The sequence below is a fragment of the Rhamphochromis sp. 'chilingali' genome, assembly GCF_963969265.1.
Source record: "Rhamphochromis sp. 'chilingali' genome assembly, chromosome: 19".
Taxonomy (NCBI): domain Eukaryota; kingdom Metazoa; phylum Chordata; class Actinopteri; order Cichliformes; family Cichlidae; genus Rhamphochromis; species Rhamphochromis sp. 'chilingali'.
In genome coordinates, this window is record NC_137946.1 from 13,336,443 (window position 1) to 13,354,184 (window position 17,742).

The following is a 17,742-nucleotide window of genomic DNA, read 5'->3' on the forward strand; positions in this document are numbered from 1 at the left end:
TTTCCCAATCATGTATGTAATGTATGTATGGAATGTCACCATCTTTAAATAAAGACTTGTCATATGGTAGCATTTCGGTATTTGAGACCAAACGTCATTATTGAGTTGTATCTTTTGTTTACTTTTTTATGTCATTTCGTTGTACTTTTTTAATCGTCACACAATTTACATCACACTGTAAAGCTCAGCACACTTTAATGGATCCATCAGTGCAATTTTAAAACAATCCATTCAACAACAACCTTAGCTAGTCAAGCCTTCAAAATTAGTAGAATTTAATTCAAGTCTCTCCTGGGCAATTTTTATCCCTGGATACCTGGCATGCACTGGTATACTTAATAAACTGTACTTACAATTTAGCCTTTAGTGTTACAGTATCCGGCCTCTAAACAGACATGTGACACTCTTGTTTTCAATTGTGACAAAATGTTTTAAACAGAAAGAAATGCACGTACATGGGTGCACATTGACAAGCAACACTGGAAGAATGTACACTGATGTGTAGCATACCTGCGAGGGCCTTAATACGAGACCGTTCAAAGAGACGTGCCGAACTGTTCTCATTGTCCCAGTCAGTCTCTGCTGCCAGGTCCCAGCGATTGTTGATGTCATTGTACTGCTGCTGGATCTCCAAGCTGTCGAAGTCTGTTGGCGAGATTGTGCTCATGTTGTCCAGGCTGGAGAAAAACGCATTCAACCTACAGTTCGGACACAGAAACACAGACAGTCAGTGCATGGACAGCAGGGAGAGGTCATTGCATAATACAAGAAGCTTCACAACACTAACCCTTGAAATATTTGAAAGACAAAGTTTGAAAATTAAACTTCAGAAACAAATGGTCCACTTCTATTTTCCATAGAAAAAAAAGAAAAAAAAAGAAAAGACAATGCACGTCAACCACACACTGAGCACACAAAGCCTGCCAGCTGCACTCTAGTTTTATATGCTCAAATGTAAGTCATATGCAAATGCAAGCTTGGACGGTGCAACTGCCAGTGTGTAACAGACTTTGAGATAAGTTTAGCAACTGTCACGAAGTCATTATGCTAGTCAATTAAAAATGAGAGCTCCTGTAACTCCAGTAATGTCATTGTATGCTGAGTCATAACGGCACAGCAGTGTCAACCTACTTAGGTTTCAACTTTTGCGAGTATATAACTATAACCTAGCAACCAAAAAAGACGAAGACATATGGCAGTATAAATACACTTACACAGTGTCATACTGCATTAAACCAGGGTTGTAATGACATAAAAGCTGCACATAAAAAAAGCACTCTCTCATCGCATGGCTTCACTTCTAAAATTAAATAAAGGTAAATAAAAAACTGCTTATCTGCTAAAATGTCAATACGTATTGTATCATTGCAGCAAAACTAAAATTGATTGTTTTTACAAGATACTTTAATGGAAAAGGGTTTATACCAGAAATCTACTCCCCTGCTTTTGTAGTCTTTTTATGCCATTATTGCATCTTTTGTAAAGAAACTGCACTGAACTAAAAAATCTTTCCTTATGTCAATATGATAACAGTTCAATTATTATATATATTTACTGAATTTCCCAGAGGAACTGACTCAAGGAATTAATAAAGTTCTGTCTATATATTTATTTACCCATTATTGTAGATAAATAAGAAAGGTTAGTTAAATGGCACCTGTTAAAAGAGAGTCAGTCCGTTAACAGGTGTGGAGTCTTGGAACTGAAAGACATTTTGTTAACATTTCACAACATAATTATGAGATGTGTGTCATTCATGCATTCCTGTGCAAGTGCTGGCAGATTATATCACACAAACAGTAAGGGGCCTCATCAAAACATTGCTCTACATCGCCACAGCTCGCCAAGTGGTCTAAAACCTCCTCAGAATAAATTAGTCACCTCGGTCCTTGAATCACTGCTAAGAACGCAATATCTTCCCATCCTGCTGTTTGTACGAATTCAGCATCCAGTTATAAAAAAAAAAAACAAGGCTTCCTAATACGGCAACAATCAATACTTCAAACAGAATGAGGTCAATCCCACCCTCTTTCTCCAGCTGGCTAGCTCTCAGAGTTTGGTCGAGAAGCAGAAGCATCTTGTCTTTTCTATTCAATTGAATCCTGAGTGTGAGACAATTATTCTGCACAACTACAGCACAAGAACTGCTGTACAGGCATGGTGACTCACACCTTAACCATTTGACATGGTAAAAATTCTATATGTAAAGGCTTAACTGTATATACAGCACTAACCAGACACAGCTTGTCTTTAGTGTTATGCACAAATACACACAATGGGGGACCTACATTAAGATTAAGCCCCCTGCAATAGAGATCCATTAGCTAACTGAAGCCATTTGCTTAAGAGCATTGAACAGATTAATAGACATGGTTGAATAGTCAGTTTGTTAATACCTGTGAGTTTAGCTTTAGTTGTGTCTACCAGCTGTGGCTAACCTAATCAGAGCCATTAGATGAGGAGCAGTGATGGGAAGAAATGACAGATTTTTACAAAAATAATTGTGCTGTTAAAAGTAAGTAATTAAAGGCTAAGCATGACTGAGAACTGCTGAGCCCTGTCCTTTTGTTCAAGGTTTAATTTATTCATTAAAGGATGCAAACTGCCCTTTCCAAATATGGACATAAATACTGTCCATCAGGTTTATGTTTTAGTTTGGTCATTATTAGATCATGTTATACTGCAAAGAATAATCAGGCCACATTACACACAATTAGTATGCAAATTCAATTTCTGAGTCACCCAGGTATGACTTAAAAAACCTGATAGCAGCCAATGGAATAGATTTATCTGGTTAAATGTAAAGCTGCTGTTAATATATCTGGGAGAACTATTCTTGGACTTCTCATGCTTTGCCAAGTTGATGTATCCTCTAAATCACACTGGAAATCAATAACAGACAGCTACCAGATGGGCCCAATCTGAGTGTACACAAGAAATACAGGGCCAGATTGCATCTATACATGTTCCTTCCATCGCTGATTCTAGAAAACACACAACAGGCAGGCTATAACATCCCAGAGCAAAGTATAATAAAGGAAAATAGTGCACATTTTAAAAGCCTAGCATGAACTCTAAAAGGAATCAGAACTGAACCTTTGTATCTTAAAATTTTAAAGAGTGTTCACTCCGTAAATATCTGTGGCTACACCGTAGCAACCTACTGTGTGACAGAGCAAAAGTATAAGGCTTCAGTCAGTTTTGTATTTTCTTTACAAATATATTTTTCCTGAGCAAATTGTACATTTACCAGTTTTTAGTATAGCTTAAGACAGAAAAGAAGAGAAGAGATGCTGGTGTTGCACTTTCTGGTGCACCATTGTCAGTACTGGGATATTGCTAATTATGATTTTTATCTTCGTTTTTAGATAGTTTTCTTCAAGTCATGCACAGCCATTTCTGTTGTGCAGCAGCTGCGTACTTTAACATATATTTGATTTTGTAAAATATACATAGAAAAACAAAACAAAAACAAATGCTTGGAAAATCCTATTAGTGGTTGATTAAGAAAGTGGATGGGAATAGAAACTAAATGCATGGATTAGAGAAGCAGGAAATACAACGCCTTGGAACTGCTCCTTGATTTGTCACCTATCTGGCGCCCTAGGAGTGACTTGCCTTTTCTCTACAACTCACTGTATGCATAAGTAGTCAGGTATATCACTGAGTCTTCAGTTGAAGATTGGAGCGATGTTAAAATATTTGTACTATGACACAGTGGTTTCAAAAACATCCAAACACTGCTCTCCTCCTTTTCAATTCATGCTTTCTTCTTTACTCTGGCATATTATAGGACTAATAATAATAATAATAATAATAATAATAGAAAAACAAAGACACTACTACACTATGTGACTGGTATGGTATCAGTCTAGCGTTACTGATAAGTAGCTACATTTAAGATTTCTACATAGCCCAAATTATAAAAATGCCACAGCATGGAAGCAGGAGTCACACAGAAGACAGACTATCCAGGACAGGCCTGGCAGTAATATAGTCCAAGGCAATCTGTTTGGGGGATTGGCAGGAGCTGGAGAGGGGCAGGACCAGTGAGGTCACAAGAGTCTGGCAGCGATAACAAAGCGCCAATCCTCCCCTTGTTGTGAGTATGAAGAGGCTTGGCTCAGTGTCTGGACTAATCGCTCCTCAATGGATCAGACTAACAATCCCCTGACCTACTATGATACAGCCTACTGTACTCATCCTCCCACACACACACGCACAACACTGGGTGACATAAAAACTGCACATACAAGCTGACCTGACCTATTACCGCACACCACCCCCAACAGCCCTTCTACATACAGTATACACATGATGCTTTTGAAAGTGACACTTACAAATCCACCCACGCAGCATGCAACCATATCAGCACTCAGCACACAAAATAGATTGGTCCAACACCAACAATTATGCCAGCCTGAGTGATGTGCAGCCACCTCCCCCAGTCCAGACAGAAACAAAATCAGATAAAGAAATTAACCCATAAAAATGCAACTTTGTAAAAATGCCATGCAGGAGCCTTCAACCTGATTTTTTTCCCCTAAAAAAGCCTATTTTCCAAATCTTCAGACATAAGATTTAAGCCCCAAAGCTACTTAAAAATAAATAAATAAAAACACAGCCTGGCAGACAGATGTGGCACAAAAACGTCACATAAAAGAGTTTCTATGAAAGAAAATCCCCCCAAGGTCTAATCCACAAATACAAAACAAAGACAAACATTTGTGTATGAAATATTTAGAACCTGTCACAGCCTTTATATCTTAACATGCTTTTGAAAAATTATTACTGTAATTAAATCAAAACAATATACAAATGAAAGGCACATGACACAGATACATAGTGCTTCTGTACAATGGGAAAAAGATTAAAGTAGGGCACAAAGAAATGCCTCGTGGCTAAATCGAGCTCTATACTGGGCAGACACACATCAGGCTATTACTCACAACAGAACGACACTGGTTAAGATAGGAAGGCAGAGCTAGCAGTATGATAGGCAGCGCCACCACCTCTGCCTATTTTTTCTTCTGTGTCACCCCACCTCCCCTCCCAGAGCTGCCTCCCTTTGCCCAGCTGGGCTGTTTGTCACTGCACCCGTTAATCAGGGAGAGAGGAAAGAGAAATAGAGCCTGCAATCAGTCACCCTCAGGGAATTAGGCTTGTGCACATTAACCAGCCAAACTGCTACCTTGCACCAGGGGAATAGGGTAGACGGTCTCACACACACACACTCCTTATAATGGCAGACAAAGGGGCGATACAACTCATAACAAAACCATGTTAAAACACAGTCATTCAAAACACACAAACATAAGATTTTTAACATTTTACCAATTTCATTGTAAAAATCTTTAAGTGAAGGAAAAAAAACTAAAATTTAAGAAAATGTTTTGCTGGCATTCTTTATGAGTATACCGAAGCCATGAGCTTTGCATTAATGAATATTAATATATTCAAGTGAATGTGGCACCTCTGCTTTGCCCCAAATCAAGCTGCCTGTGATACTTAGTTGAGCCTGCAGGGTGTGGAGGCAGATCCCAAAAAGCAGAGGACAAAGCGTGCCCTGCCAAAGTGGCCCCACACAATGGAGAGTCAGCAGAGGGATGAGGCCAGCCGTTCAAGCCTTTCCTGTTTGCAGAGATGAGGCAGCCAGAGGCACATATGCATCAGAGGCCCTTCCACGGCCTGCTGATCCTGGCCTGAATGCCCTGCTGAATAGGACAGCAGAGATCCTTTGTTGACCTGTAGCATCACATTTATCAAACACTCACGCAGCCAGCATGCCCTTCACATATCGACATAGATATCAGCCTAACTCCAGATAATATTTTGTTTTGATGTCATTTTATTCTACATCCGTATTATCTTTTCATTTTCACAAATGACACACTAAATTAATTTTAACAAGTAATCATATTAACAGTCAAACTAATTTATTAATCAATGCAACATGGCAAATACAGAAATTGTTTTCCAGAGCTGAATTACTATTCACTGCAAGAAGTCACATTTCCCTGTAGTCTTGGAAAATGTCATCAAACTCAGTGACGGTTTACAACTTTCTTATTAGTCTGAAAACACAGAAGCGCTACTATATACTTTAGGTACTTAATGGACAAAAACATAACGATCTAGTTTATAAACAATGTCAATCCTCCACATGACCTCTATATTATTGAAATCTGTATTATCTGACAGAAAACATGGATGCCTATGACCTACATCTTCTTCAGTGATTTGTCACATTTACAACAAAAAAAGAATAATTAATAGTCCCATTGGTATCATTAATGTTCAGTACAGAGAGATGCTGCTATACAGGCAAGTTAAGGCCCAGTGAGAATACTGGCCCATCCACAATATGGCTTATTAAGACTAATACTAAAAACAGGCAAATGCTATAGTGTTTGTGCTCCCCTCTTGCTGCTGCAGCTGAATGAGTCCTGGGCTTAGCCTTCATTTCTAAATACATTTGGCTGGGAGTTACAATAGCATCAATCTCCCAAGCTGCCAGAAATCCAAATTAAAAACATCAGTGAATTAATTATTCATGCCATTTTAAAACACACAAGAACAAATGCAGGCACGAGCTCGGGCATCACGCCTGCATGTGCTAATACACAGTGCTTCGGATTCATACAAGATCATTCATATCAGTGAAAATAGCTTCATCCAATCAGAAAGCTTTACTACTTGATGGACAACTGGCCAATACAAAAATACCTGGAACCAACAACACTACCCAATATATGAATAATGTGGCTGAATGTGAGCTATAATGAGAAAATAAAAAACAAAGCCTTGCTCTCAAACATTTCAGTTACCATTAAAAATCCTAATGCGCCAATATAAAAACACACCAGGATTTTCTTTTAAGATTTCTACCAGTGGTGTGTAATATTTTTGTACCACTTTACTTTTTAGTTTCTAAACCATCTGAAATGTAAAGTTTTATTTAGCAACATCCTCTCTCTGTAGGAGTTTGATAATTGTTACCCCGTGATTAACAACAACCTCATGAAATATGTTCATCTGGGTGACAGAAAATAACACATATTTAAGGTCTGCGGCAGATTTAAATCACCACGTTGGTGTTACTTATAATGGTGGTGTCACACAGCTGTTCTTTGAAGTGTTTTGAAAAGGACTAGCAAGCATTCATTTAGCAAATTGCAACCTTTGGCAAAAACGTGATCACTTTAGTCAAAAAGCAGTCTTGCTGCACTAAGATGCTGTAGTTCCTAAATGTAATTTCAGAGTACCCAGAGAAAAGCAAGAACTGATAAGCTGAACGCATACACTGAAAGGTATTCATTTAATTTTAAGATAAGTGATTATCAGCAAATGCTCCTATCCAAGTACTTAACCACTGTCCATATCAGTATTGCTTGCTAGCTCTATGATTTGAAGTGGCAGTGAGACTTTGCGCGTTCAGATTTCTGTGGGGGTGTGTAACACTTTGTGACCTTGTGAAGCACTGGCGAAACAACTGTTCTCCATCTAAAAATCAGCCCCCATAAGTGGTGCTGACAAAAGCCTTCCAGACCTCACCTTTAAGAGAGATATTTATTCATTAAAAGACTCTAGATGCAGGTTTAATAGAGTACAAGCTGTCATAATAAAAACAGCTGGAAAATGTCATGTTAAGAGTTGTGTTTTCCCTGTTTTCTACTGCATCTACTACAACATCAATGCTTCTGGCAATATTATAAATAATATAAAGAGAGTGCTGGTACTCGTTCAGTTTACATAGTTGGTTTTCATAGAATCTGAGATACTGTGTAAAATTTAACTGAAAACTGTGCAAGCAACACATAAGGAACGCAGGTTACTAGCATTCCTGATGCTCCTAATAACCTGGCGCATCAGGTTAAAGAACATCTGTATCACTGTGGTGCATCTTAAAAACAATCTATAAGCATTAAGTTCAGTCAAGTTCTTGACTACAGTCTGGTCGCCACATTGTACCAACCACACCCAAAAGCAAGCAAGCACACAACTAAATAGCTATGCAAATGTGAATTTAATATTTCTTAATGAATCAAAATAGCAAAACCAGCAGATCATCACAGTCAACACCTATAGTACACCCATGTGATGCTGCCTTGTTTCTTAGCGCAGGGAGCTAATTTTTATTAAGCAAACCACTGGGTATACATGACATCATAAAATGTTTCAGTGTGAATCCTCAGTGAAAGAATGGAGTACCAATGTTAGGCAAGACCAATGTTAAATGCTTTGGCACCATAAAGACAGCATACATTTATATTACCCTCTTATTAACTGATAGTTGCTGATTTACTATAATATATTGCTTGATACAATAAAACAATGGTCATGATCTGGTCATAGAGATATTTATAAATCTGGTTTTTATAAGAGCAAAGTGCAGAGCTGCTATTGTACTGAGTCCGTGTATAACTTCAAGAGCAGAAAATGGCTGTAGCCACTTGAAAAGTGATAGAACTGGAGAATCTTTAAGTGCTACTTCATACTGGCTGCAAAAGTAAGTCAATTCCCAAAGAGCCCTAAGTTAAAACTATACAGCGTTAAAAAGAATGTTTAGATCCTGGTACAAAAAGTATTTTGTTCTCTATGGATGGCTTCATATATCTAGGCAAGGTGAATTTTATTAATCCATCTGGACCCTGGAATTTAGGTTTTCATTAACAGATATTCCAGCACAAAAAACACTGGGAACTAATCAGCCTTTTCTAGGCTTCATGTTCACTAACTAAAATCACTGAACAGGACCTTTGTAACTCGTTTGTGCTACTGATACATTTTTATGGCTTGCAGTGTGGCACAGACTGTCCAAGAGGTGTTTCCCTCAGTTTGGTGAGTGAAATGTTAGTGTTGTGAGTCAAAGCAATGTTGTCCATTTCCAAACCTGTTAATCCACATTTAAAACTGAATTAATGCTGGAAGTCCACTGTAGAAGCACTTCAGAAGGTTCAGTATTAATGGTGCCCTCACAGATGTGCACATTACTTTTCTACATGAATACACTTCCATTACATCACCCTTGCTTCTGAACCCGCCAAAAGCACATGAGGCCTAAGCTGACACTACACATTGGCATAAACTTAACCATATGTGAAGATCTGTGAATAGTTCTCCAGCTGTTATGTATCTGTGCAAACTCCTGTTGGAAGTGGGGATAAAACTCCCCGGTGTCCATTTCTCCCTCCTCTTGTGTGCAGAGTAGCCACAGCTAAATTAGCAATTAGCATCCACACAGCAAAAAGATGGACAGCAGTATTAATTTGTATAATTTCACTCGATATAATAAAAAAATTTTGGAAAAAGGGTTGGGAGATAACACTAAACTTTATGTAAAACAAAAAAGTTACAGCTTGCGAGATGCTTTTAATGATTATAAAGTCCACCCAGAAGCACTTGACAGTTATTTTGAGTATTAAGTAAATTAACTTTAGTTTTAATGGTCACAGGGACGTTAAAACTGCATGCATAGAATCACCAGCCCGATCTGATTAAAACAAATAAGTTAGGCAATTCTAGTTTACAATAATGTTTTAACAACTTTTTCCCTTAGAAGTTAAAACTGTCATTATCTTGGTTCTTAGATAATTCTCTCATAGATTTAAATTTAGAACCATTTCAGTGCTACATCTTCAGCTGATAATGTCTCTGGCTCTACACACCACATTTCTTTGTTTTAAAATACTTTAAGTTGATAATCACACAGTTGTTCAGAGAAGCAGCTATATTCTAATGAACGGAAACCTCAATTTAACCTTAAAAATTTTAACTGCTTAGGTGGTTTGCATATGACCCAGAATTTTTGCCTAGTAAGACCGACTCGACATTTAAAACATGGGCTAATAAAGTTGAAAGACGGAAAAATGATGAGTTTCCAGGACCTTAAGAATAAGTATGGGTTGCAAAATCAAGACTTTTTTTAGATATTTGCAACTGAGGGACTTCTTGAATAAAAAGCTAAAACATCCCCAGTTACTGACTGGGAATGAAGAAATTCTTTACATATTTGAGAATGCATATAGAGATGCACCCTATCAAAAAATTATTTCCAAATTATATCGTTCACTGACCAACCCAAGGGGTCATGATACAAGATATGTTAAAGCAAGATGGGAAACAGATGGTAATCTATCCCTAACAGAAGAGGATTGGGATGGGATCTGTATGCAGCAGTGGTCGGTAACAAGCTCCCCCTCGTGGAGGGAATTCAGTTGGAAGAATATAATTTGTTATTTTAATACCCCGGCTCGAAAATCCAATTATTCCCATAAGACAACATGCTGGAGGCAGTGTAGACATGCAGCAGCAAATCGGTTCCACATCTTTTGGGAATGTCCTCTTGTGGCTCCATTTTTGAAGGAAATACATAAGGTCCTGGAAACAATCTTCCAAAAGAAAATACAATTTCATTTTGCAGTATTGTACCCAGAGATGGGCAGTAACGCGTTACTTGTAACGTGTTACTGTAATCTGATTACTTTTTCGAGTAACGAGTAAAGTAAGGGATTACTATTGCAAAAACGGTAATTAGATTACCGTTACTTTCCCGTAGGAACACTGCGTTACTGCGTTACTAAAACCGTGATTTTTTGCGAGAATGTCTCACGACAGTGACGTAAGCGAGTGCGCCGTTAGTGACAACAGCTGTGTGCAGATCAACAATGGATCACATATCGATTGTGGGAGAGAGTATGAGCGTGCAGCGTTTAAAGCGTGGAAGTACTGACCTTACTTTGAGTTTGATTCCATAAAAAGTGACAAAAACATTAGCGTCCGTTGTGCGTGGGAAGAAAACTTCTTTTTACAGCGAAAAAAAACCCCTAAACTTCCAAGCAAGTACCGAGTGCGCAACGACGTAATGGGAAACTCGCAGAGAAAGTCGCGGATTCTTCAACTGACCGCGGCACACCTGCACCAGGGTAAACCTCCGCCTACCGCAGTGCTGCTTAATAGGTGAAAATAGAGCAACAGGACCGCTGAGTCTTTGACCTTATTTATGTTCTGCTGTGTTTTACTTGCATCTATTTGAAAGAGTGAGTGTAAACACAAAAAATATTTTATTTTATGTGCTGGAATGTGTAGAAAATAGGTTTAAATGTTAAACTAATTTATTCAACTCAGAGAATGTTGCATATAATTAAATTTTTGCTTGATGCATAAAGTTAAAAGATTAAAACTGATAAAACAAGTTTAAAAAAAGAGATTTTTCCATTTGATTACATTTTGTATGATGGATTATGCAGAAAAAGTAGAATTGGGCTTAAAGATCTATCGCTTTATCACCTCTTCAGGTTGTAAATCGTGTTTTTAAAAAGTAACTAAGTAATTAATTACTTTTGAAAATAAGTAATCAGTAAGGTAACGGGATTACTTTTTTGGGGAAGTAATCAGTAATTAGTTACTGATTACTTTTTTCAAGTAACTTGACCAACACTGATTGTACCTAGGGAACTTAGAGAGTCTTAATCTATGTAAACTGGATAAATATTTGTTCAGTGTGCTGAAATGTGCTCATTAAGCCAACCCATTGTTGGCTTAATGAGGATACTCCTACTATAAATGAGTGGATTGACGTGATATATACTATTTTTGTTATGGAAAGAAAAACTTTTAGGCTAAAGTTGCAGGCGGACTCATTTGACGAATACTGGTCAAAATGGTTGAACTATGTACAAAATGGGAGGCCTGATTTTGTATAATCTCGTTGTATTTTCTGGTTTGTTTGTTTGGTTTTTTTGGGGTTTTTTTCCTTTTCTTCTGTATCAAACGTAGAAAGACTGGATAAATGAACCACAATAGATAAATAGATTATATATTAGTACACTATATCATGAGATGCTCCTGTAGTTAGACCTATAAATATGAATTGTTAAGAGATACACATTAGAAAGCAGCCATAAAAGGCTTAAATTTGGTTAGTAATATGGTTCACTGCCGCAAGATAAAAGCGTGAATAGCATGAATTGAAAAAGGCTTGTCCAAGAGGGATTTTGAGAATCAGCACTACAGGGGGCCCATATTCAAAGTCCCATTCTATTGTTGAATGCTGTTCATCAAGGCAACCAGCCAGCCAGCTAATAGCAATTTCTTATCCATCTATATCATCCTGTCTGTGTCTCCATCAAAAAAAGCTCCACATTTTTTGGGTGTTTTTCGTATGATCTGGATTCCACGAGGTTTAATTGGTCAACAAGCACATTTTACTCCAATGAAAGGATTTTAGTGCATTAATCTATTTTGTTTTGTTATTTCTTCTTCCAGGAAACAGGATATAGCACTAAGTGAAACACTAAGCACAATGTCTAATTACACAATAATTGAGAATACTTTGACCACAACAACACACACCTCTTTCCTGAACATAAATGCTTATTCAGCTGCCAGGAACATGGCACTTTAAAAAATATTTTTAAGCTCACACATTAAATGATATATATAGAATTACTGGTTAGTTATATCAGTTGAACTGAATCTATAACAATATGCTAATATAGTTTACATATATATGTATGCTGATATTTTCTTCAAGTCTAGTCAATGCAGTGATTACAATGTGTATTAGCAGTCCAGAAAGAGTCTATTTATGTTGATACATCTGAAGAAAAGCCACTAACAAAGACAAGAAGACTGACCTATTCTTCATATTCATCATGTGAAAAGCAAAATCTATTTGTAGCAAGAACTGAGATCAACTCCACAAAGAAAGAGAGAAGCACAATAACTGGCTAATACTGAATAATTCAATTAGTGGCTCCATATTTGTCTTTTGTTTTTTTACAATATAATGGCAGGTATGATCCAATTCTGAAACGTTAGGTCAATGCATGTGTTTACCTTTACAGCTTTCAATGGGTGACAGCAATATCTTTGCTTGTTTTGTTATTGTTGTCATTCATCTCTGTTACATACCACGAAAAAGTGACGAAAAGAATTTTTTTAGTCTTATTGTGATTGTGATGTGACAAAATTGTCAGCCACTGCCATCTGTAAATGTGTTTCATTTTTTTATAAGTGGCTAGTATTGACTGACAACAGCATAAAGCCAATATATCAGTACTTCCCTATTATTTAAGTATGCAGGATTGGTCCTGTTTAGTTTTCAAGCAACAACAACATTTGTGTTCATCAATAGCCATAAATAACAGAAAGTGCAGAGATGTATGTTAAGTAAAGTAGCACAGACTCATTGCCTCAGCTACATACAGGCCAGTCATGTTTATGTGCCTAGTGTCACCCTTATGGCTTATTTCAAGCCATAAAAAAACCTTAGTATGGCTATATAGAGACAATAGTTGTACAAGCCTTAATACCAGGGATAGAAAATATATGAAGTAGAACAGTAGAAATGGTAGAACGGCACAAAATCCGGCACTGTTTCATAACACACTGCTGAATGTGAAACATACACTCACTACCAAATCATCTCTGCCATAAATTTGCCTTTTACAAAGCTTTAACATATTCGGAGTTGTCACAGTAAAAATCATGATTACGTTTATTATTGAGGTCATAGTGGGTTTTAATGATGTACTGGACTACCCGGCACTGGAAACTGTCCCTAAATTTTTTGTGATGAATATGAACTGAGGACATGCAGAATGATTTCAGGCCTAGCTGACAGGAAGGGTCTTTACCAATTAAAACAACTCAAATCCTACATGAAATTAAAATTATATTTTAGAATACATTTTACTTATTTTGTGTTGACTTTATAGACATGAATTCAAAAACAACAACAACAAAAAATCATACAATTATATCAAACATTAACATCCGAACCAGTTTTCAGGCCTATGATACAGGAAAGGGGAGGAAAGGCAATGGAAATATCACAGAATTAATCTGCTTTCTAACCTACTCTGTAAAGCTAGAGATTCAGTCACTGAATATAAACTGAGCCACAAACCAGAGCTGTACTGTGCTGAGAACAACTGGATGACTGTCTTCTAATGAAGAGATCCTCACTTTGGTTTCAAACCATTTCCTTGCAGACTCTTGTAGCCCTAACAGCAGTTAAGTGACATCAACAAACTCCTTAGCTACTGTGTGGTTTACAACACCTAAACGTTTTAGCCCTGCATGACTAATTTGTGCTTTAAGGTTTAAAAAAAGAAAGAAATACATACATAAAATCAACAAAAACACCCCATCATGGGTGTTACCCAGTACCAACATTAGACAAAAACATCAAATTGCAAATTCCTCATCAAGAATACTGATTACAATAAACCATAAACCAATCAACCAACCATGTGAGGTTTTTTGTTTTCCAACCATTTTCAGTGCAGACGTTTCTGGGCCAGTGAAACATGGATCTACACGTGGTGGCCAGTAAATGCCAGCTCCGTGCTATCTGCTAGTTAAAAAGTGAGGCGCTTGATGTCCATATAGCAAACTTGCACATTTCAAAACAACGTGTTAACTGGCTTTTGATTGCAATCATCTCTTCCCTAGTGAGCCCTCATTTTTACTTTTACCTGATGCATCCCAAGCTATGACTCACAGCCTAGGCCAGGCACGCAGAATAAATCTCAAATGTCATATGATAACATAACATAACCACGAAGCCCACAGCTTTACAAGATGCCAGCACTGTAGCATATCATGGTATGGTACGTAAAAAACATAGCCAGCGGCAAGGCTTGGTTGGTGTAGAAGCAGATGCTGAATCAAAGATCCACAGGCAGGCTGGCTGACTGGCTGTGCACAACACGCAGATAAAATGTGGCTGCATTTGACATCGATTCAAACAAAGGCAAGAAGAGGCAGACGTACACAGAGATGTTCCCAACGACTAACACAACGCGCTGCAGTTGGACACTTCCCAACCAGGCAGCTAACATAACAGAAATGTATGCAGGCTTATCTCCAGTCACAGAAATGTAAAACAGAAAACGTTGTCTTTTGGCATGAAAAGCTAATAGCAGTGGCAAGCTAACAGCAAGTCACCTGAATATCAGACTCCCCCCTCATTAGCTTTGTTACGGGTTGCTAGCCTGCTGGTGGCGGAAAATAAAGAGACAAAAAAAAAACCAACAACACACACACTTACCCCTTATTTTCTCTTCTGTTTAAGAGGCCCTCGATGTTTTGTTTTTTGTCCTATCGCGTCGCTATATGCGAAATTTAACCAAACATGTGAAAAATCTTCCTTTGCTCTCGGACGCGTCCGGCTACGCTAAATTAGAATATTAACGGTTTAACAAAAATCCCAGGTGACACTGGTAACGTCTTCCCTTTAAATCCGCATCCTCGAAAAACCTCTTTCCCTCCGCGCTGCTAGCGGTGCAGCGCGTTACGAAACCAAGCCAGGCTCTCTCTTTATTTAGCTTTCACACAGCAAAACGGTCTGCTGGGGGGGAAAAACATATACAGGCTGAGAGGACCCCGTTTTGAGGCAGGTATGAGACGGATATCCGCAGCAGCTTCTTCTCTCCCCCCCCCCCCGGCAGCCGAGCATCCGAAGGACCGTCCGTACCTCACTGACTCCAGCTCCCTGTGCTAACGTTCAACAGGGAGAAGAAAGAAAGAAAAAGTAGATGTGGTGGTGGTAGCTAGGGATGTGCGTGGGAGGGGGTTAGGTGGCGGGTGAGTGGGAGGGTGTGTAGGTTGGGTTCTGACCCTTCACAGTCGCGCAGTATTCTCACAGTATCAGTATTCTCAACAATAGCAGGAAGATAGTGCTCTGTCCTTGTGTCTGGTGCTGTCCCTGGTGCTAAAACTGAAAGCTTTCACTTTCATATACCGGTACCGTGGTTTTAATTAGACTCTGTCTATCTACAGTGCTGTGCAAGTGTCAAACCAGCCCCCCATTTCTTTATATTATGCTTGTAAAATTGTAAATTGGAGCATTTCATTGAAACGTGCAATGGTTTTAATTCTTCAACAGCGTTTTTTAGGCTTCTTTGACTTCCCAGTGCTCTTCTTTGGATGCTGGCTGCTTTTTGTTGGTCACTCTGTCACGATGATCCCACACTGCTTTGGTATTGAGATCTGGGGAGGCCAATCCATGACTTATAGTGAGCCATGAAGTTTCTATGTAGGTTAGGTATGCTTTTTTGAAGGGGGGGGGGGGGGGGTAGTTTATCTTTATTAACCCCAAGTTGCTCTCTGATGGGAGTGAATGTTAGATGTTAATGTTAGGAAGCACATAAGCATAGAAAGGGGCTTAAATGGATGGGTGAATGACGCTAGTTGTATAAAATTCATACTTTATACAACTTTATACAACATACTTCTCATTATGATCCTTATATAGAACTTTTCTAAGAACTTTTTTATAAAAAAAAAACAGTTCATTAACCATTTACTGTGCTGGCAGTGTGTCTGAGGTGTCATTGTCATGCTGAAATATCCCAGTCAAATGTTCTCCAATTGACCTGACACTATTTGCTTTATCAGTTCTGACCGGATCCCCACCACGAGCTGAAATGCAGTCCCAAACATAACAGAGCCTCCACTGTGCTTTATGGCTTTATGGCTGTAGATACTCACTGTTGTACCTCTCTCCTGGTCTTCTCCATGCATACCAATAGCGGTTTGAAGTAAAAATGTCAAATTTCATCACTCATTCATCACTCCACAAGACCAGCTGTCACTGATTTTCAGTCCAGCTCTTGTGAAATTTGACACACATCAGCATTTTCTCTGTTTCTCTTCCTTAAGAATGGCCTTTTGACAGCCACCCTTCCTCTGAGACTGTTTCTGATGAGGTTTTGGTGATCAATAAATGGATCAATTGAAGGGCCAGATGCATCACTCGGGTCCTACGTTGGATCTTTGCTGGATATTTTCCTGTTTCTTAAGGACATGACTTTCAAATGCTGTTTATCTGCTGTAGATAGTTTCTTAGGCCTGCTCTGTGTCAAAGCCAGAGCATACGAACTGAACAGGCAACCAACTTTGACAAGAGGGCATCTGGTTCAAGTCACTTTGCTATTCCATTAAAAAAAAGTGCTTGTACTCACATACACTTTGTCTAGAATTTATAAGCAAATATGTACAGCAGTATCTGTTACATTTACATTTTAAAGGGTATTACAAGAGTCAGTCCTCTGTGATTACTAAATCTATACACTGTGTCAGTCTACACAATAAATTTAAGAATAAACGAGCCACTTTAAACTACAATCACAAACTGGTATGCATAATAACAACCATAGACTCATAGAAACAGGAATCCACAGTTATAAAAGTGTAAAAAATATCTGTCTTAGATTGCAGAAGCAAATTAGGAGACACGTTTTCTCTAGGAGCAGAAGTGGATCAATAAATCACTCATGCACAGACACTAGGACAGCTGACTGAGAGCACAGACTATCTTCAGCGCATTTCCATTTGTTTTAGCAATTTTCAAGGGAGTTACTTGTTTTAAAACTAGCTGCGTAAGCTGATGAAGGCCCCTTTTTTAGTTTCAAAGACACATGAGGGGTACTTCCCAAGGTTTAACCTGCACAGGTCCATCCGCACAGTGTCCTTCATTCTGGTTAACATGATTGATGCAGAAGCACTAAACTACCAGTAACTGGATAAATGAATTGATTTCTCACTGCAATAATTTATCAGCACTGTGAGTGTTTAATTTTTTATAACCATTCTGTAGGAATTAATGTAACTTATAGTTGAAGTATGTTAATAGAATTCAGCTGAGGGAGCACTGTGACCTTTATGGATGGACCTCCATCCAGTGTTTGTCCATAATGCCAAGTACATATCCTTAAACCAAAGCAAGTAATA

The 17,742-nt window shown here is 38.3% G+C and overlaps 1 protein-coding gene across 2 annotated transcripts in view; it reads right to left on the minus strand.

Annotated features, from left to right (window-relative positions):
• Positions 1-15,532, minus strand: part of sptbn2 (spectrin, beta, non-erythrocytic 2) — a 54,044-nt gene extending 38,512 nt beyond the window's left edge. The window contains exons 1-2 of one of the 2 annotated variants that reach the window (XM_080866810.1): positions 15,059-15,532; positions 511-698 (exon numbers count right to left, since the gene is read on the minus strand). In XM_080866810.1, coding sequence (XP_080722936.1) covers positions 511-667 — 157 coding nt within the window. In that variant the 5' untranslated portion in view covers positions 668-698; positions 15,059-15,532. The remainder of the gene's footprint in view (positions 1-510; positions 699-15,058) is intronic. The other variant, XM_080866808.1, reaches the window with a different exon arrangement.
• Positions 15,533-17,742: the final 2,210 nt, after the last annotated feature.